Source organism: Podarcis tiliguerta (genome assembly GCF_965153285.1).
Source record: "Podarcis tiliguerta genome assembly, chromosome: 6".
Lineage (NCBI taxonomy): Eukaryota > Metazoa > Chordata > Lepidosauria > Squamata > Lacertidae > Podarcis > Podarcis tiliguerta.
Genome location: NC_139539.1, coordinates 3,677,302 through 3,697,063, shown reverse-complemented (window position 1 = coordinate 3,697,063; position 19,762 = coordinate 3,677,302). Strand labels below are relative to the sequence as shown.

The 19,762-nt window shown below is 49.8% G+C and overlaps 1 protein-coding gene across 2 annotated transcripts; it reads left to right on the top strand.

Annotated features, from left to right (window-relative positions):
* The first annotated feature begins 2,059 nt into the window (after positions 1 to 2,059).
* Positions 2,060 to 19,350, top strand: REM1 (RRAD and GEM like GTPase 1). 2 transcript variants are annotated; one of them, XM_083447645.1, is made up of 5 exons: positions 2,060 to 2,216; positions 8,053 to 8,389; positions 9,868 to 9,950; positions 13,405 to 13,587; positions 18,626 to 19,350. In XM_083447645.1, exons 2-5 carry the CDS (start codon positions 8,056 to 8,058, stop codon positions 18,860 to 18,862), a joined length of 837 nt encoding a protein of 278 aa, XP_083303771.1. In that variant the 5' UTR covers positions 2,060 to 2,216; positions 8,053 to 8,055; the 3' UTR covers positions 18,863 to 19,350. The 2 variants fall into 2 exon arrangements, with proteins under 2 accessions (XP_083303771.1, XP_083303770.1); XM_083447644.1 differs by having other exon boundaries at positions 2,069 to 2,216; positions 13,405 to 13,615.
* The last annotated feature ends 412 nt before the right edge of the window (positions 19,351 to 19,762 follow it).

Genomic DNA, 19,762 nt, shown 5'->3' with positions numbered 1-19,762 from the left:
GCGCTCATCTTGCTTTACTGGCCGAGGGAGCCGGCGTTTTCCGGGTCATGTGGCCAGCATGACTAAGTTGCTTCTGGCGAACCAGAGCAGTGCACGGAAATGCCATTTAACTTCCCGTCAGAGTGGTACCTATTTATCTACTTGCGCTTGATGTGCTTTCGAACTGCTAGGTTGGCAGGAGCAGGGACCGAGCAACGGGAGCTCACCCCGTCGCAAGGATTCAAACTGCTGACCTTCCGATCGGCAAGCCCAAGAGGCTCAGTGGTTTAGACCACAGCACCACCCGCACCCCCAAAATAATAATAATAATAATAATAATAATGTATTTTAATATTTTGTATTTTAATATTTTGTTGGAAGCCACCCAGAGTGGCTGGGGAAGCCCAGCCAGATGGGCGGGGTATAAATAATAAATTATTATTATTATTATTATTATTATTATTATTATTATTATTATTCCTATTATTATTATTATTATTATTAAAAACATGCCAAGGAGTCCAGTTCATTTTGTTGTTTCTTTAAGTACTTTGTAAAAGGTTCCCATTCTTCTTTAAAGTCACAGTTGTCCTTATCACATAGTTTGCGTGTCAATTTGCCAATTCCGCAATTCTGCAGAATTATTATTATTATTATATTATCATCAAGTGGTTTAGACCACAGCGCCACCCTCTGTCAGGAGCTCCCTCGTCCGCAAAATAAGAATAAGAATAATCATCATCATCATCATCATCAAGCTGCCTCTTGGATGCTCTGCTCCAGAAAATGCCAGCTTCATCTCCAACTCCCCTTCCATGCCCAGAGGCCAGGCTCCCTGGGACTGATGGAGTCAGTGCCCAACAAATTCTGACGGGCACCTCCCTACCCTCCAACATTTTCCCCGATGAAAAATAGGGTCGTCCTATGAGAACAAGGGACGCGGGTGGCGCTGTGGGTTAAAGCCTCAGCGCCTAGGACTTGCCGATCGTCAGGTCGGTGGTTCGAATCCCCGTGGCGGGGTGCGCTCCCGTCGTTCGGTCCCAGCGCCTGCCAACCTAGCAGTTCGAAAGCACCCCCGGGTGCAAGTAGATAAATAGGGACCGCTTACCAGCGGGAAGGTAAACGGTGTTCCGTGTGCTGCGCTGGCTCGCCAGATGCGGCTTTGTCACGCTGGCCGCGTGACCCGGAAGTGTCTCCGGACAGCGCTGGCTCCCGGCCTCTTAAGTGAGATGGGCGCACAACCCTAGAGTCTGGCAAGACTGGCCCGTACAGGCAGGGGTACCTTTACCTTATGAGAACAAGCAGGACGGTGCAGGATCCAATCAGAAACCGGGACAACTTCTGTAATTCCTGCCGCCACAGATGGAGGCAGCCATGCTTCTGAATCCCAGTTGGTGGGAACCCCAGGAGTGTGCTGGATCCTGTGTTCGAATCCTGCTTGCTGCTTTCCCCGCAGGCATCTGGTTGGCCACCGTGGGAACAGGACGCTGGACTAGACGGGCCATTGGCTGGAAAAGGCTGCCGAGTTCCTATTTCTTTGTGATCTTTTTAGCAGGCTGGAAGCGAGGGCGGGCGATGTCCTCTTTTGGGGCGGGGGGGGGGGTATTTCTACCTGTGGTTTCCCCCCAAAAAGCTCAACAGGGGGCGATATCCTTAAAAACCCTCAACAACTTTGGCGAATCCGCTAAAGATGCTCAACAACTTCGGATGCCCCCAACATCGACTTTGTCCGACGGGTCCTGGCGATGTTTATTTACTGCTTATTCCTCACTTGCTTGCTCTACAGCGGAGATCACCGAGCCGTGTGCCTGAGAAGCGAGGAGTTTTCTAATCTGATAAAAAGGGAATAAACACCGCGCGCCTGCGTTACCCCGCTCCCGCCCGCGTTTTCAAGGACCTTCGGGCTGATCCAGATCCTTTTAGCTTCTCCAGCGGAGGCTCTCGCCAAGGCCACCGGCAGTCACGCGCTGGAGAGACGCGGGGCCGTCTGTACGAGCTCAGAAGCGTCTCGCCGGCCGAGTCCGGGAGGGCGGCTGGCTGGGGTTTGGCAGGGGGTGTGTCCCACCAGGAGCGGCGCGCAGGGACCTCCCCGGGCTTAAAAGTCCCTCCCTCGGCGCGCCGCGGCGCTGCGCAATGGAGCTGGACACGATGGACGGGGCGCACAGGCGGTGCGCTTTTACGCGCGTGGGGACCCCTTGAGAGCGCCCTGCCGACGGAGCCGCCAGCAGCAGGCGGAGGTAAGGAGATCAGGGCGGCGGGGGAAAAAGACTTTCCGCAGAGAAGGGCTGGCTGGATATCTTTCACGGGAGACGGGGCGGATGGCGAGTCGCCTTTCCCCGGCGAGGAAGACCGAGGACCGTCCGCGCTCTCCGCCATCTCGGTCCTCTCTCCAAATCCGGGCGCGGCAGCCCTCGCCATCCCGGAGTCTCTCTTCGCAGTGCCCGGCTCTGGAAAGTGGGGCTCTCTCTTGGAAACTTGCGGAGGGCGCCGCTCCGAATTTTGGGGGATAAGAATGCGGGCGAGAGGGCTCCTGAGCGCGCGCAGAGTGCGCTCAGGGCTGACGACTTCTGGACAGCCTCTTTGCCTGCCCACCTCTTCTTGCTTCAGATAGGACTGTATTCGTCCAGAGCGACCGGGTCCGCTAGAGAAATTGGATCTCTCCCTCGGGGCTTGGGGGGGCTACCGCTGGTGCAGCCGTGGCCCCTCGGAGAGAGAGTTTCCGAATATCCCCCTCCCCAGCCCTAATACTCTGAGACGTGCCAAGGCCTGGCGCTGCCTTGCCCTAGCCTGGCGGTGGTGGGGCTCAGATCAGCAAAAAGGAAATGTTCTCTGCACATGCTCTGGAGCACTCTTGCCTTTATTCTTCTTATGCCAGGGTCGGGACCCCAGAAGTGAAAACTGGTTGCCAGTTCATAGGGTCTGCGTAGTGTGTGTATGTGTGTAATTCGATGCCACCGCAGCGACGACAATGGCGTCCTTCATTGCAAACAACTTTCCTTCTGAATTTTTAACCATGTTTTGGAATCTGGCAAAACCATGCCATGGCATTGGGTTACTGGTACTGCCATGAAACCAGACCCTGGGTTGGAAAAAAAAGAAAACAACCCCACAGGATATGTTGTTGCTTGTGTTACACACACACACACACACACACACACACTATTTTTGGAGTGAGAAGGGCTCCAGCTATTTTGTTTGTCAGCTGCTAAAAATCCACAACTTCAGCTGTTAAAAAATGGTCCCCAGCAAAATAGAATACATAGCCCCCTTGGTGGGATTTATATCCTCAAAGTCAGGACAGAGATAATGGTTATAATGAGGGGAAAAGGAAGGCAGCGGTGAATATTGATAAAGCTGATTCGGCAGCAGGCAAAAATCTGAAAACAGCCAGGCCATCGGGAGCAAAGCAAAACTGAGAGGCAGGAACAATTCTTGAAAGCCGCCCTAAACAAGACTGAACTTGCCTCCTCAATGTGCAAAGTGGGGGTGGGTTAGCATGGGGGTTGCTGGTTCTCCCCCAGGACCCTGGAGCCCCCACCGTCCAGGCTGGCTCTTCCCAGCAATTCAGAGATGTTTTCCATCTGTTTCCAACGGCTAACTTTCACATCCTTTGCCCTTTGCTTCCTTTCCAACTTATAAATAAAGTCCAGGCCCCCCTCCCTCCTTAAGACATAGGAACTGGGGAGCGGGGGCTCAGCTCCTGCTAACTGGGAAGTAAGCAAAGCCATATTCCTCCCCAGGGCTTTTTTCAGGCAGAACTCACCATAACTCAGTTCAGGCCCCCTCTCAGGTGGGTGCCATTGCCGTTATAAGAGAACAAGGGAAGTGTTCGTGATGAACACCTGGCACCTCTTTTTCTAGAAAAATAGCACAGTTCCTCCCCCTCCTTTACAATACAATAATCTTTAGTGTCATTGTCCCGTACAGAACAACGAAACTGAAAAATCTACATCAGACATTCACAAACCAACAAGCCTGCTATCCCAGCTATCCCAGCCTGGTTAGCCCCCTAAAAACTCTGATACCCCATAATTAAATATAATATACTCCCATAGAGACTACCTTACACTGCATTGAAAACCAAAATCACATTTGGATAGAAACTGTTCTAAAGGAAATGGAGCTGCTCTAACGCTCCATCTCGTCTCCAGCCTTTGTGCGGTGTGTGTGTGTGTGTGTGACTCTAGTCTGATGAGATTGAAGAGCTGACACTGAAATTTGGACATTTCTCTCCAACCCTGCCATTTCTGGCACCCATTTATGAAGTGTGTCGAGATAACTTTTCCTCTCTGGTCTGCTGTCCCTAAAGGCCAGGGTGTGGGGTGAAATCAGGATCTACTGGCAGATCTCTGCGTGATTTGCAGTAGATCGGGGACGGTTTCTGATCCCCTGTTGTTTTTAACAATACCAGCAACAAAACGATGGCAACTCTCACGTTCCTAAATTATACTGAACAGTAACCAGGCTTGGATTTTGTGTGTGATCGCTGCTCACTTCGGATACTCAACAGCAAATTCCTGGGCTCAGGGTTTCATTAATTCTGTCTCAGTGTTCTTTAATTCTGCACCAGGATTTGGCTGGTGGAGATTGGGGCTCCAGTGCCCCCACAAAAAAGCCTGCAATCTGCCCACCTTTTCCCTAAATTGTTCTGTAGCATCTGGATTCTGCACCCAGGAAAACTTTGTGCGTAGTGACTTTTGGTTAGTTTGCTCTTCTGCGAGCCTTGGGAAATTGCTTTGCAGAGTGTGGAATGCTCCCTGTAAACCCAGACCATGGTGATTTTATTGTGCCCTAATATACAGTATGTTCCTTATTTTGCTACACTATGAGCTGTGCCCTAACAAGTCACCTGCTTTCGATTTCCCTTTAACCTTCTGAGCAGAACAAGGTTCCCCTTTGGTTCTCTGATATTCCACCCAATTGCATGGTTTCAAGTTTCCTTGCGTCCACGAGGGCTAGGAACTTGACTTAGAGAAAAGGAGTCTTGCGACAATTGGGGCGCTTCACTTTGTGCCAGGCAGCAAAACTGCTTGCAGGACCTTGATCCCAGATGTGCAGAATGAACCAGTCGAGCCACTGTATTTTGGAAAGGGAGATGCATTCTGCCAACTATAATTTATGGTAGCCAGTGCTTTGTGACAGTCTTCAAAGGTGCCGCAGCAACCTTGCTAGGCAGAACTCTGACATCCTGTAGTTTTACACCCAAAGGGCTGAAGCTGAGAGCCCAGGCACGCTTGACTTTATTTTTTTTTCTTCTTGGGGTGAAATGCTTGCCATTCCACGCTTGACAACTGCTGCTTCATTCCTGACATGTCAGCGCAAAAACAAACAAACCCCAAAATAAAACAGAAACAAACAAGAAACAGTTTGCTAGTCTTCATTGTAAAACAAAAGTTGAACTTTTGTGCTTTTGAGAATGCTTGAAGCATAGCATCCTTACGGTTACAATGAGGAAAATGGAGTTTGCTTCTGCTGCCCTGATGTGAAACACATCTATAGTGGTACCTCTGGTTAAGAACATAATTCATGCCTGAGGTCCGTTCTTAACCTGAAACTGTTTCTGTTCTCACCCTGAAGCAAAGTTCTTAACCCGAGGTACTATTTCTGGGTTAGCGGAGTTTGTAACCTGAAGCGTCTGTAACCCAAAGTGTCTGTAACCTGAGGTACCACTGTACTTGGGAATAAGCACTGTTTTGTTGTAAAAATGGGCAATAGTGTGGTGTAGTGGTTAGAGCAGGCATAGGCAAACTCGGCCCTCCGGATGTTTTGAGACTACAATTCCCATCATCCCTGACCACCGGTCCTGTTAGCTAGGGATGATGGGAGTTGTAGTCCCAAAAGATCTGGAGGGCCGAGTTTGCCTATGCCTGGGTTAGAGTGTCGGACTAGGACCTGGGAGGGCAGGACTCCAGTCCACACTTGGCCATGTAGCTCACTGGGTGACCTTGGGCCAGTCACTGTCCTTCAGCCTACTCTACCTCACAGGGTTGTTGTGGGGGTTAACCGCGGAGTGGAGAACCAGGTACACCAGACTGAGTTCCTTGGAGAAAAATGGGAGCTATAAATGCAATAAAAATGGTGATGATGAGGATCATTACAATAACATATTTTTTGTCATACAGTGAGCTTCTGTGACCATGCACATGCCTGACCGTTAATCAGGCTCCCAGAAGCGTCAGCATCATATGGGACTTGCAGCTCAGTTGGTTAGAGCATAATAATAATAAGAATAATAATAATAATAATAATAATAATAATACCCCGCCCTCCCCGGCCAGAGCTAGGCTCAGGGCGGCTAACACCAATAAAATCACAGTAAAAACATAATACAGTGGTGCCCCGCAAGACGAATGCCTCGCAAGACGGAAAACCCGCTAGATGAAAGGGTTTTCCGTTTTGGAGGTGCTTCGCAAAACGAATTTGCTATGGGCTTGCTTTGCAAGACGAAAATGTCTTGCGACTTCCTGCGGGTTTTTTTCCCTAGGCGCTGAGGCTTTTACCCACAGCGCCACCCGTGTCCCTGACCCTATCTACATCAAGCTAAAAGGGACGCGCGTGGCGCTGTGGGTTAAACCACAGAGCCTAGGACTTGCCGATCAGAAGGTCGGTGGTTCGAATCCCCACGAAGGGGTGAGCTCCCGTTCCTCGGTCCCTGCTCCTGCCAACCTAGCAGTTTGAAAGCACATCAAAGTGCAAGTAGATAAATAGGTACCGGTCCGGCAGGAAGGTAAACGGCGTTTCCGTGCGCTGCTCTGGTTCGCCAGAAGCGGCTTAGTCATGCTGGCCACATGACCCGGAAGCTGTATGCCGGCTCCCTCGGCCAGTAAAGCGAGATGAGCGCCGCAACCCCAGAGTTGTCCACAACTGGACCTAATGGTCAGGGGTCCCTTTACCTTTACATCAAGCTATAGTCTATCTTTATCACCAAACTCCAAATATAATTGCACATTGTATTAATTATTTTTTCATATATTAGTGGCCATGTGACGATTTTAGCCTATAGATTTTATTGTTTAATGTCTTAACCTGTATATTAAGGTACTTTTAGAGCTCTGTTGAGAATAGGTAATGTCTTGATAATATAAATGTTTTAAGTTTTTTTGTATTAATCCAGCGTATTTTCTTTTCGTTGTTGAATGATTCTGTGTTCACTGCGGCAGCCTTTGGCTATGTGCAATAAAACTGACTGACCAGGAGCAGCCTTTGCCAAACTGGTGCCCTCCAGATGTTGTTGGGCTTCATCAGTGGCGGGATTCCCTGGTGGGGGCACTAAGAGGCTGGGGTGGGGGCTCTGGAGGTGACCCTCAGGCTTTGCAAGGCTGGCGTTGCCGGATCATGTTCATCAGTTTGGTTGGATTAATTCAACCAAGGAGTTGGACCCGGATTTTGAATGCAATCAATTGCTGCTGTTTCGAACCCCGCCGTGCTTTTCTCTTCCTTAGTGGGTTGTGCAAACTGCTGTTCTGAGAAATGCATTTTATAGGGTAGGGTGGGGTCTGTTTATGGAACTAAGGGGGTGGTGCCCCCCCCTCCCAAAGTTTGGAAAAAGTTCATCTTTGGCTAGCTGCTTCTAATTGGAGCCTCCCTCCTGCTGACTCATGTTTATACATGAGATATATATTTATACCCACACATACATATATACACGGTCTGTCGTTCTCAAGGCCGTTTTTGGGTGCTGCCTCGGCATCCCAGATGGACCACGAGATGCTTCTTGGGACGCTGCCCGAGAGAGACTTCCCTCTTTCCCAATCCTGGTGCTACCTTGAAGTTCTGCAAGCAGCCCGTCGAAATCTCCTGCTCCCAGCAGTTTGAAAGTTGTTTGGATGTAACACAACGTCTTCCGGGACGGTCCCCCCCCCCCCGCCCCAGATGGGAATGATTTATGCCTGTTTGCCTTGGGCTGGTGTCCAAGGCAGATAAACAGAAGCAGGGCTTCTGAGAGCAGTTACTTCTCCACCGCAAGTGGACCGGGCACTCTAGTCCACTCACTTCGGGAGGAAGCAGCCATTGGCAAAAAAAAAAGCTGATCTCAGATCAATTCCCTCTCTCTTTCTTTCCCTGCTGTTGCAGAAGATGACTCTGAACACCCAGCGAGGAGGCAGCCCTGCCAGAAGGCGTGCCAGCACCCCGCTGCCCATGCCCTATGGGTCTCGCCCAGGGATGCTGGGCGTCCGTCCCAGCCAGGCTGAACCAGGCCATCCACAGCTGGGTCAGTCATCCTCCTGTGACCCCAAAGTCCACTTGCCTGAGCCCCGTGGCAGCTGGTCGTCCGAGTCCTCTGACTCTGAGGAATCCTGGGAATCCTTGTACCGCGTGGTGCTGTTGGGCGACCCTGGCGTGGGCAAGACCAGCCTGATGTACCTCTTTGCTGGGGTTCAAGACAAGGATCTGCCTGAGCAGCAGAGAGGTAGGGCTGTCGTGTGATTGGTGGGGGGCTGGGGAGGAATGAGAGGGGGCCGGGGGGCGGGTTCCAACTGCCTAGAAAAAGCCCTTGTGGAGTATCAGTGGTGTGAACTAGCATCACTCAGTTTATTTCCTTGTTAATAATAATAATAATAATTTATACCCCGCCCATCTAGCTGGGTTTCTGCAGCCACTCTGGGTGGCTTCTAACAAAGCTGTGCCAGTCCAGCTCACGGACAATCTCTGTGGGAGTGATCCGGCCCCTGGCCGGCAAACCTTCCCGCTCGTGGCCACTGAGGTCACCTCTGCTTCTCTTGACAAGGATCATTTACACCTCTTGCCCTTAAGGAGAGCTTGCTGGATCAGGTCCATGGCCCACCCAGTCCAGCATCCTGTTCTCACAATGGCCAACCAGATACCCAGATACTCCTTACCTCTCTCGCCCTGACCTAGCCACTGTGATCCACGTGACGGTCACCTCCAGACTGGATTATTGTAACTCGCTCTACGTGGGGCTGCCCTTGAGACTGACCCAGAAACTCCAGCGGGTGCAGAATGCCGCGGCGAGACTCCTTACGGGGTCCTTGCCATGGGATCACATTCACCCGGTGCTATACCAGCTGCACTGGCTCCTGGTGGAGTACAGGGTCAGGTTCAAGGTGCTGGTTTTAACCTTTAAAGCCCTATATGGCCTAGGACCCTCGTACCTACGGGACCGCCTCTCCTGGTATGCCCCACAGAGAAACTTACGGTCTTCAAATTAAAACATCTTGAAGGTCCCAGGCCACAGAGAAGTTAGGCTGGCCTCAACTAGAGCCAGGGCCTTCTCGGCCGCAGCTCCAACCTGGTGGAACGCTCTGTCCCAAGAGACAAGGGCCCTGCGGGACTTGACATCTTTCCGCAGGGCCTGCAAGACAGAGCTGTTCCACCAGGCCCTTTGGTCAGGGTGCAGCCTGACTCCCTCCTTTGGCAATCTTTACAAAACTTTAGTTTATGGTTGCCATCAATTTTGATTTTAATTAATTTTTATAATGTTTTTATAATGTTGCACTATTTTAGTGTTGTTAGCCGCCCTGAGCCTGGCTTCGGCTGGAGAGGAATTTATTATTATTATTATTATTATTTATTATTATTATTATTATTACCCATTATGGGAAACTCACAAACAGGATTCAGGCACAAGAGCAGCAGCCCTCTCCCCTCCTGTAGTTTCCAGCAGGTGGTCTTTGGTGCCTCCAACTGCTGCCTCCAATTGTGGAGGGCAAAGCATAGACCTCCTGGCTAGGAGTCTTCAATAGCCCTCTCTCATCCCTGAATTTGGCCGTCACGGTCTCCTGTGGGAGGGAGTTCCACAGTCTAACGACGCGCTGCATGAATAAGGTGTCATGCTCTGGGCCCAATGAGGTTTTCTGGGGTAGGTGCAGCTTCTGTTCTTCGGGGTGACCATTCCCGGCTGATCCTGACCTTGTCTGCTCTTTTCAGAGGATACCTACGAGCGCACCTTATCGGTGGACGGCGAGGAGACAACGTTGATGGTGATTGACACCTGGGAAGCTGAGAAGCGGGTAGGCCAATGGTCATAGAATCATAGAATCCTAGAGTTGGAAGAGACCACAAGGGCCATTGAGTCCAACCCCCTGCCAAGCAGGAAACACCATCAGAGCACTCCTGACATATGGTTGTCAAGCCTCTGCTTAAAGACCTCCAAAGAAGGAGACTCCACCACACTCCAGTTTGTCAGTTTTGATAGATCACGACTAGATTGCACAACTAGCAAGGAGGATTCATAGAATGGGGAAACAGAAGGGGAGAGCTTCAGGGAGAGGAGGAGCTAAAAGTTGCTGCTCTCTTAAACTAAGCTGATAGAGAAGCGCTTCCCTTTCCTTCCTCTGCTGCAGCCTGATGGAATAGCTGATGCCAGGGGACATTGCAGGGAGGAGCCTGGTGGAAGTATGATCCAGGGAACCAGGCAGAGGGCCTTCTTGGTAGTGGCCCCCGCCCTGTGGAATGCCCTCCCAGCAGATGTCAAAGAGAAAAACAACTACCAGACTTTTAGAAGACATCTGAAGGCAGCCCTGTTTAGGGAAGTTTTTAATGTTTAATAGGTTATTGTATTTTAGTGTTCTTTTGGAAGCCGCCCAGAGTGGCTGGGGAAACCCACCCAGATCGGCGGGGTATAAATAATAAATTATTACTATTATTATTCTCTGGCTGTTTGATGCACACTCAGAAGGTGCAACACAAAATAATTATTTTACATGGGAAGCTTACTAAAAGCGATGGACAAATGATCTAAATTGAGGAGAGATCTGCTAGGACATGGTAGGCAAACTTAGGCCTGGGGGCCAGATCCAGCCCAATCGCCTTCTCAGTCCGGCACACGGATGGTCTGGGAATCTGTGTGTTTTTACATGAGTAGAATGTGTCCTTTAAAAAAAAATGCATCTCTGGGTTATTTGTGGGGCGTAGGAATTCGTTCATTATTATTTTTCAAAATATAGTCCGGCCCCCCACAAGGTCTGTGGGACAGTGGACCAGCCCCCTGCTGAAAAAGTTTGCTGACCCCTGTGCTAGGGGATCCTGCTTTTAACAGAGGGCCTCATCCATTTCCAGAAAAGGCCTAGATCTGACTAGCAGGCACTGGGGTTTTAGTAACAGAGTGAATGGCCCTGTTCTGCTCTGCTTAGAACCCTCCCCAAAGCATCCAGCTTGCCACCATTATTTGGAAACGTGGCAAACTAGCTCAGCCTTCTCCACTCTGGTGCCCTCCAGAACTTTTTGGGCTACCATTCCCATCATCTCCAGTCCAAAACATCTGGAAAGACACCAGACTGGTGAAATCTGGGCCAGGTGATCCAGCATGGGGCTCGTTGTCTGTGGTTTTTTCCCAGGCTGGAGTCCCGGCTGTGAGTTTCTGCCCGCGTTGCTTGTGGGAGCATCCATTGATCGCTTTACATTTGTCACGGCTGCTTCATCTCCAAAAGCCTTGGTTGGGGAGCAATCAATTAAAAACAAGTGCAAAACATTCCATTAGATTGAGAGCCGGCCGGGCGGAGAGGCACACAGCTGGGGGGGGAAACTACAGTGTTCCCGATTCAGTTCCCTCAAATCATGAGGTTGCCCTAGTCAGGCTTCTGTTGCATGGAGATAAGAGTGGCCTATCCTACAGGGTTGTTGTAAGGCTGGGGGAGTGGAAGTGGCTGCCAGCATCTCAAGGGCCAGAGAGAGAGGTCTAGTGTCCCGGAAACTACATCTAATCCAGAATGCGGCAGCTAGGCTGGTGACTGGGAGTGACTGCCGAGACCACATAACATTGGTCTTGAAAGACCTACATTGGCTCCCAGTACGTTTCCAAGCACAATTCAAAGTGTTGGTGCTGACCTTTAAAGCCCTAAATGGCCTCGGTCCAGTATACCTAAAGGAGCGTCTCCACCCCAATCACTCAGCCCGGATGCTGAGGTCCAGCTCCGAGGGCCTTCTGGCGGTTCCCTCGCTGCGTGAAGCCAAGTTACAAGGAACCAGGCAGAGGGCCTTCTCGGTGGTGGCGCCCGCCCTGTGGAACACCCTCCCACCAGATGTCAAAGAGAAAAACAACTCCCTGGCATTTAGAAGACATCTGAAGGCAGCCCTGTTCAGGGAAGTTTTTAATGTGTGACATTTTGATGTATTTTTAATCTTTGTTGAAAGCCGCCCAGCGTGGCTGGGGAAACCCAGCCAGATGGACGGAGTACAAATAATAAATTATTATTATTATTATTATTATTATTATTATTATTATTATTATTATTATTATTTTAGCCAGCATAAATGAGCTGCAACTTCCTTCCTTCCCTATGTCCCCAAGCTAGTTCCATCTTGCAGCTTTGCCGGGCCGCCTAACCATTTCCAAACAGAAAAGTGTTTTTGCTATCCCTGCACCCAGTTGCAGGGACAAAGCCAGGCTGCTTCCATTCCCCGTCCAGATGCTGGACACTTGCAGGATCAGGCCGGTACCTTGCCGTTGCATTTCCTGTTCCTGCGGGGCAGCATCTTGTTTGGGTCGGTTCTGTGTTGCTTCTGCTGCGCTGAGCAGGCAGCCCGGCATGGTTTGGAAGAGAAGCTCCCCGGGCAGGAAGAGGCCACTGACAGATCGAAAAGGAGGCTGTGTCAAACAGGGCCCAGAGGCAGAAGCTTTTAATCTGCAGACAGACACAGGGCTGCTGCTGTGTGTGTGTGTTTAAAAGGACAATGGCACTTCCAACAGGAGGCGGGTTGGATGAAGCAGAGCAGACAATTCAGTCACCCAGAAGCCAGAGACCACCTCTGACCACCATGATCCTAGCCTGGTCCTGTGGTCTAAACCAAGGGTCAGCAAAGTTTGTCAGCAGGGGGCCGGTCCACTGTCCCTCAGACCTTGTGGGAGGCCGGACTATATTTTGAAAAAAAAAAATTGAACAAATTCCTATGCCCCACAAATCACTCAGGAAAATTTGGTTCCCAAATTTTGGGGGGGCCACTACTTCCTCCGTTCCAGTGGAGGAAGGTCCAGTGAATTAGGTCCAGTCATGGCCAACTCTGGGGTTGCGGCGCTCATCTCGCTTTATTGGCTGAGGGAGCCGGCGTACAGCTTCCGGGTCATGTGGCCAACAGGACTTAGCCGCTTCTGGCAAACCAGAGCAGTGCACGGAAACGCCGTTTACCTTCCCGCCGGAGTGGTACCTATTTATCTACTTGCACTTTGATGTGCTTTCAAACTGCTAGGTTGGCAGGAGCAGGGGCCGAGCAACAGGAGCTCACCCCGTCGCGGGGATTCGAACCGCCAACCTTCTGATCGGCAAGCCCTAGGCTCTGTGGTTGAACCCACAGCGCCACCTGCGTCTTTGTACTAGATTTGTACTACAGATGCACTAATAAATGTGGGGTGCTCATCTCTGTAGGCTGTGAGACCATGCCAGTTTGAAACCTCCCTTTGTCGCTTCCCAGAGCCACCGCTGCTGCCCTGGGGAGCCGTGCTAAGTTGCCCTTTTGCCTTTCCCACAGGCCCCGGAAGAAGACAACTGGTTCCACAACTACTGCATGCAGGTGGGCAACGCCTACGTCATCGTCTACTCCATCACAGACCGGGGGAGCTTCGAAAGCGCCTCCGAGCTCCGGATCCAGCTGCGCAGGACTCGTCAGGCAGAGAACATCCCCATCATCCTGGTGGGGAACAAGACAGACCTGGTGCGCTCCCGAGAGGTGTCTGTGGAAGGTGGGTGGAAAAGGGCTTGGGCTGGACCCTGTGGGGCCTCGGGAGGAATCCTGCTTTATTTCGGGGGGCGGCGGGAGGGAGAAGGAAAAAAGCAGGGAGAATGGCAGTTTGCTGGTACAGTGGTACCCCGCAAGACAAATGACTCGCAAGACGAAAAACTCGCTAGACGAAAGAGTTTTCCGTTTTTTGAGTCGTTCCGCAAGACGAATTTCCCTATGGGCTTGCTTCGCAAGACGAAACGTCTTGCGAGTTCTTGCGAGTTTTTTTCCTTTTTCTTAAAGCCGCTAAGTCATTAATAGCCGCTAAGCGCTAAGCCGCTAATAGCCGCTAAGCCGCTAATAGGGTTGCTTCGCAAGACGAAAAAACCGCAAGATGAAGAGACTCGCGGAACGGATTAATTTCGTCTTGCGAGGCACCACTGTATGCTGTTTTGTTTCTCAATTTATCCTACGCTGCCTTCTGACGGCAATGTGCCCCGAAAAGTGGTTTTCAAACTGTGGAATACCATATTTTTCACTCCGTAAGATGCACCTGACCATAAGACACACCTAATTTTTAGAGGAGGAAAGGGGGATCAGCTCACAGTGTGCAGCTTCTTTTGCAAAGGGGAAAAGCTCATTTTTTGAGGATCAGCTCAAAGTTGTTGAGCTTACTTTGCAAAGGGAAAAAATCCTGTTTTTATGGGGTTCAACTCACAGTTCTACAGCTTCTTTAGGAAAGGAAAGGGAGCCATTTCTACAGTTTCCAGACAATCTAACCAGCCAGTCACATGTTGCTGGGGAAATAGTCTCCGTCTGCAGAACATTCAACAATGGAGGCCTAGGCATGGGGGTGGGGGTGGAAAGGGAGCCAGCGATCAACCACACATTCGCTCCATAAGATGCATAGACATTTCTCCTTACTTTTTAGGAGAAAAAAGTGCATATTATGGAGCAAAAAAAACAGTACATACAGTGGGTGTGCGGGTTGCGATTTGGCACTTTTGTGCATGCGCAAAGCATGATTTAGCGCTTCTGCACATGCTCGACCGCCAAAACCCGGAAGCCAACCATTCTGGTACTTCTGGGTTTCGGCTGCCTGCAACCCAATAAAACACAACCTAAAGTATCTGTAACCCAAGGTATGACTGTACCGTTCTTTTCCGTGTACAGTCATCCCTCCGGTTACAGACGCTTCGGGTTGTGCGATTTTGGGTTGCACACTGCACCGAACCTGGAAGTACCAGAACCGCGCATGTGCAGATGCGCAGGTCATGGGTTGAGAATGCTGCGGATTGCGAACGTGCCTCCTGCACGGATCACGTTCGCAACCCGAGCGTCCACTGTATAAGACTAGGTTTATTTCCTTAAATAGCACGCTAAAAAGTGGGGGTCGTCTTATACATGGGTAGATCGTGCATAGGGTCCGACGCTGCATCATTTGGGCAGGCAATTGGCTTCTGCCAGGAAGGGGACAGACATATGCAGATTTTGTGATGCGGGTGGGTAAGCGATTTTAGGCTTAACAACTCTGGGCAATCCTCCGCAAAAAAAGCTCCACAACTTTCTGCCATGTCCCCCCATTATCTTAAATTTGAGTCCCCCCATATAGGGGCATCTTATACATAGGGGCGTCTTATACACGGAAAAGTATGGCACATAATTTTAAGAGAAATATCCATAAATGAAAGCTACTTGATAGCACAACCTCCCCCGAGATGTCTTGGAATGTCTGGAAACAAGCGAAAGTGTGACTCCCCACAGCCCCCGCTGGTCTCCTGGCCAAAAGCAAATGTTTGCGCACAGACTTGATAAAAGCACATTTGATTAATTGACTTTAGATTTCTTTAATCCCTAGAAATAACCGAGGGTGCCTCCAGACTGACAGTATTTTGTGGGAAGGAAGGCACATGTACCAGAACTTAATGCTTTGCATATTTAAAGTGGATTAAAGCCTTCAGTTGCCCAAGTGCAACAAATCATTTTTTTTAAAAAAACCATTTTGCCCTTTGCCATTTGGAAAGCGACAGTGAGATGCACAGAGAAGTTTGGGATGAATGAATTATTAGCGGGAAGATGTGCAAACAGCCCACGACAATACAGTGGTACCTCGGGTTACATACGCTTCAGGTTACATACACTTCAGGTTACAGACTCCACTATCCCAGAAATAGTGCTTCAGGATAAGAACAGAAATCGTGCTCCAGTGGTGCAGCAGCAGCAGGAGGACCTTTGGCTAAAGTGGTACCTCAGGTTAAGAACAGTTTCAGGTTAAGTATGGACCTCCTGAACGAATTAAGTTCTTAACCCGAGGTACCACTGTATTAGGATGGACACAGGGTTTCCACCCTATAAAGACCGGATATAATCTAACCCCTTCATAAACTTTGTGCAAGCAGATTCGGATGAAACCTGAATGAAATATACTCAGAGTCGAGAGTGGATTTCGTGCTCTTTATTCAGCTCATGGTGGTGAGGTGGAATGGAAGTTCCCCCAGAATGTCTGCTTTATAGACATTATTTACAAAAGGGGCCCCACATGACTGGCTAATTCCGGGATTCTCCTGTAGGCCAATCGGGTTGCGGATTCACTTCCACCTGGAGCTGGATTGGGTGGCTCCTGTGGACAAATCAGACTGCTGCATTCTGGATTCTATTGTTCTAGGACCAATCAGACTGCTGCATTTTGGATCCTATTCAACTTAGTACATAACACTGAATAAACGGGTTGCATGGAGACATGGGTGTAGCCAGGGGGGCAGGGAGGGGCAGCTACCCCCCCCCCCAATCAATAAAAAATCAAGAAAAATACATAGCTAACTGAGGTTCTCCCCCACCCACAAAGGCCTGCCCCTCCCAACAAAAATCCTGGCTATGCCCATGCGTGGAAGGGTCCGATTTAAGTTTTGGGTTTTTTTAAAAATAATTTTTATTAATTTTCTATTTAAACATATATAATCACACCATTATTATCCACTTTACTTCTTTGGCTCTTTAGAGCCTGTCAACTTCCTTCCCTCCCACCACTTGGCTTTCAAAACTAACCTTTATACCACAGCATTTTATATATTTTCCACTTCTAATATAACTCATTACAAAATACCTCATAATTTAAATATAGAAAGGTAAGAAACTTCTCATGACAAGTCTTCAGATGACCCTACTAATGTTGTTAAATTTACTCCAGTCTTTTTGGAATACTTGATTGTGCCGGTTTTGGATTTTTCCCGTCAGCTTCGCCAGTTCCGCAAAGTCCCATCGTTTTCATCTGCCCCTCTTCTTTCATTGGTACTTCTTGTGGTTTCCATTTTTGGGCTAAAAGAGTTCTTGCAGCAGTTGTTGCATACATAAACAGTCTTTTATCTCTCTTTTTGTGGTATTTCTTCACCTACTATACTCAGTGAAAAGGCTTCTGGTTTTTTTAACATAAGTGTTTTTAAACATTTTCTTTAACTCATTATATAACAGTTCCCAGAAAGTCTCAACAGCTTTACAAGTAATAATAATAATAATAATAATAATAATAATAATAATAATAATAATAATTTATTTATACCCCTCCCATCTGGCTGGGTTTACCCAGCCACTCTGGGCGGCTTCCAACAGAACACTAAAATACAATAACCTATTAAACAGTAAAAGCTTCCCTAAACAGGGCTGCCTTCAGATGTCTTCTAAATGTCAGGTAGTTGTTTTCCTCTTTGACATCTGGTGGGAGGGCATCCACAGGGAGGGTGCCACCACCGAGAAGGCCCTCTGCCTGGTTCCTTGCAACTTGGCTTCTCGCAGTGAGGGAACCGCCAGAAGGCCCTCGGAGCTGGACCTCAGTGTCTGGGTGAAAGATGGGGGTGGAGACGCTCCTTCAGATATACTGGACCGAGGCCATTTAGGGCTTTAAAGGTCAGCGGCAACACTTTGAACTGTGCTCGGAAACGTACTGGGAGCCAGTGTAGGTCTTTCAAGACCGGTGTTATGTGGTCTCGGCGGCCGCTCCCAGTCACCAGTCTAGCTGCTGCATTCTGGATTAGTTGTAGTTTCTGGGTCACCTTCAAAGGTAGCCCCACGTAGAGCGCATTGCAGTAGTCCAAGCGGGAGATAACTAGAGCATGCACCACATATGGTAGAAGTTACCACGATTTTAGGTTTTGTAGCTGGGTTTTCCTGGTGTTGGGTGCGGTCCAGAGATGGGAAGGCCTGCCCTTAAATGTTATAAGATTCAGGACAGATAAAAGGACGTTCTTCTTCATGCAGCACATAGTTAAACTATGGAATTCCCACAGGAGGCAATGATGGCCATCAAACTTGGCTTTGAAAGAGGATTAAGCAGGAGGAGAGGATTGTGATAGCTACTAGCCGCAGCAATGGTTTTGAATACCAGCTGCTGGAAATGACAGGAGGGGAGAGGGCTCTTGTGTTTGAATCCTGATTGCTGCTTTCCTTCCCGGGGCATCTGGTTGGCCACTGTGGGCTCGAGGGGCCATGGGCCTGCATTGGCTCCCAGTACATTTCCGAGCACAATTCAAAGTGTTGAAAGCCCTAAACGGCCTCTGTCCACTATACCTGAAGGAGTGTCTCCACCCCCATCGTTCTGCCTGGACACTGAGGTCCAGCGCCAAGGGCCTTCTGGCGGTTCCCTCGCTGCGAGAAGCCAAGTTACAGGGAAGCAGGCAGAGGGCCTTCTCGGTGGTGGCGCCCGCCCTGGGGAACGCCCTCCCTTCAGATGTGAAGGAAATAAGCAGCTATCTTCTTTTTAAAAGACATCTGAAGGAAGCCCTGTTTAGGGAAGTTTTTAATATTTAATGCTATATAGTTTTTAACACTTGACTGGAAGCCGCCCAGAGTGGCTGGGGAAACTCAGCCAGATGGGCGGGGTATAAAGAATAAATTATTATTATTATTATTATTATTATTATTATTATTATTATTATTATTACTATTATTATTATTATTTAGACACCCTCACGTTCTCAGGGTCTCTCTCTGCCCCTCGCCTGGAGCATCTCCTAACCGGCTGCCCCTTTTCTCTCGGCAGAGGGCCGCGCCTGCGCCGTGGTCTTCGACTGCAAGTTCATCGAGACGTCCGCCGCCCTGCAGCACAACGTGTCCGAGCTCTTTGAGGGGGTGGTGCGGCAGATCCGCCTTCGCCGCGACAGCAAGGAGGCCAACGAGAGGCGCATGTCGCTCTACAAGCGCAAGGAGAGTCTCACCAAGAAGGTGCGCCGCTTCCTCGACCGGCTGGTGGCGCGCAACAACAAGAAGGTGGCGCTGAAAGTCCGCTCCAAGTCCTGCCATGACCTCTCTGTGCTCTGAGCGAACCGGACACCGCTGATCTTCTCCTCTTCCTCCTCTTCCTCCTCCTGCTCTTGCCTCTGTTTTTTCCAGGGGTTTTCCTGGGCTTCATTCCCACATGTCCGTAGGCGTTTGCAAACTCTCTTCTTTGAGTCTCTTGGGACACGGCCTTCCGATAGGGAGAAGCCAAAAACTGTGGGGGAACCGGAAGGAGATGTGCGGGGTCCTCTCAGAACCATTTTGGGGGATGGAGGAAGGACTTGGAGCGGCACCTCTGACTGCATCGGAAGGCAGCGCATTGAACTGGGACCATAGTGCGGATTCTGGGGGAGATGGCAGGCTCTCGCCCAGGGGTCAGCAAAATTTGTCAGCAGTGGGCCGGTCCACCGTCCCTCAGACCTTGTGGGGGGCCGGACTATATTTTGGAGAGCAAAAAATGAATGGATTCCTATGCCCCACAAATAACCCAGAGATGCATTTAAAACAAAATGACACATTCTACTCATGCAAAAACACGCTGGTCTGGATTTAGAAGGCAATTGGGGCAGATCTGGGCCCTGGGCTGAATGATCATCAGAGTCCCTTCCAACTCTACAATTCTACAGTTCTAAGGCTGCAGTTGGGAATATTATTGCATTGATGGGTCAGAAATGTGCGGGTTGCTAACCCGGTCCCTGTGGCCACAATGGTACCATGGACATCTTGCCCAAATCCCATTGTGCCCATGGGCCTAAAATGGTTGGCACCCCTGGGTCAGGGGGTCCCTCTAGCCCAGCGTTTTGTTTCCAGCAACACCCAACCCACCGCCTTGCTTGTGAGCTTCACAGGGCCTTTAAAGTGTTAGCCCCCCAAATTCTATAGCAGGGGCCAGCAAACTTTT

Bases quoted from the DNA above. Each gene is read 5' to 3' on its own strand.
- REM1 (XM_083447644.1), top strand. From the start codon at position 8,056: ATGACTCTGAACACCCAGCGAGGAGGCAGCCCTGCCAGAAGGCGTGCC. The intron at 9,951-13,404 runs GTAGGCCAATGG...CCTTTCCCACAG, and splicing joins CCTGGGAAGCTGAGAAGCGG to GCCCCGGAAGAAGACAACTG. The intron at 13,616-18,625 runs GTGGGTGGAAAA...TTCTCTCGGCAG, and splicing joins CCGAGAGGTGTCTGTGGAAG to AGGGCCGCGCCTGCGCCGTG.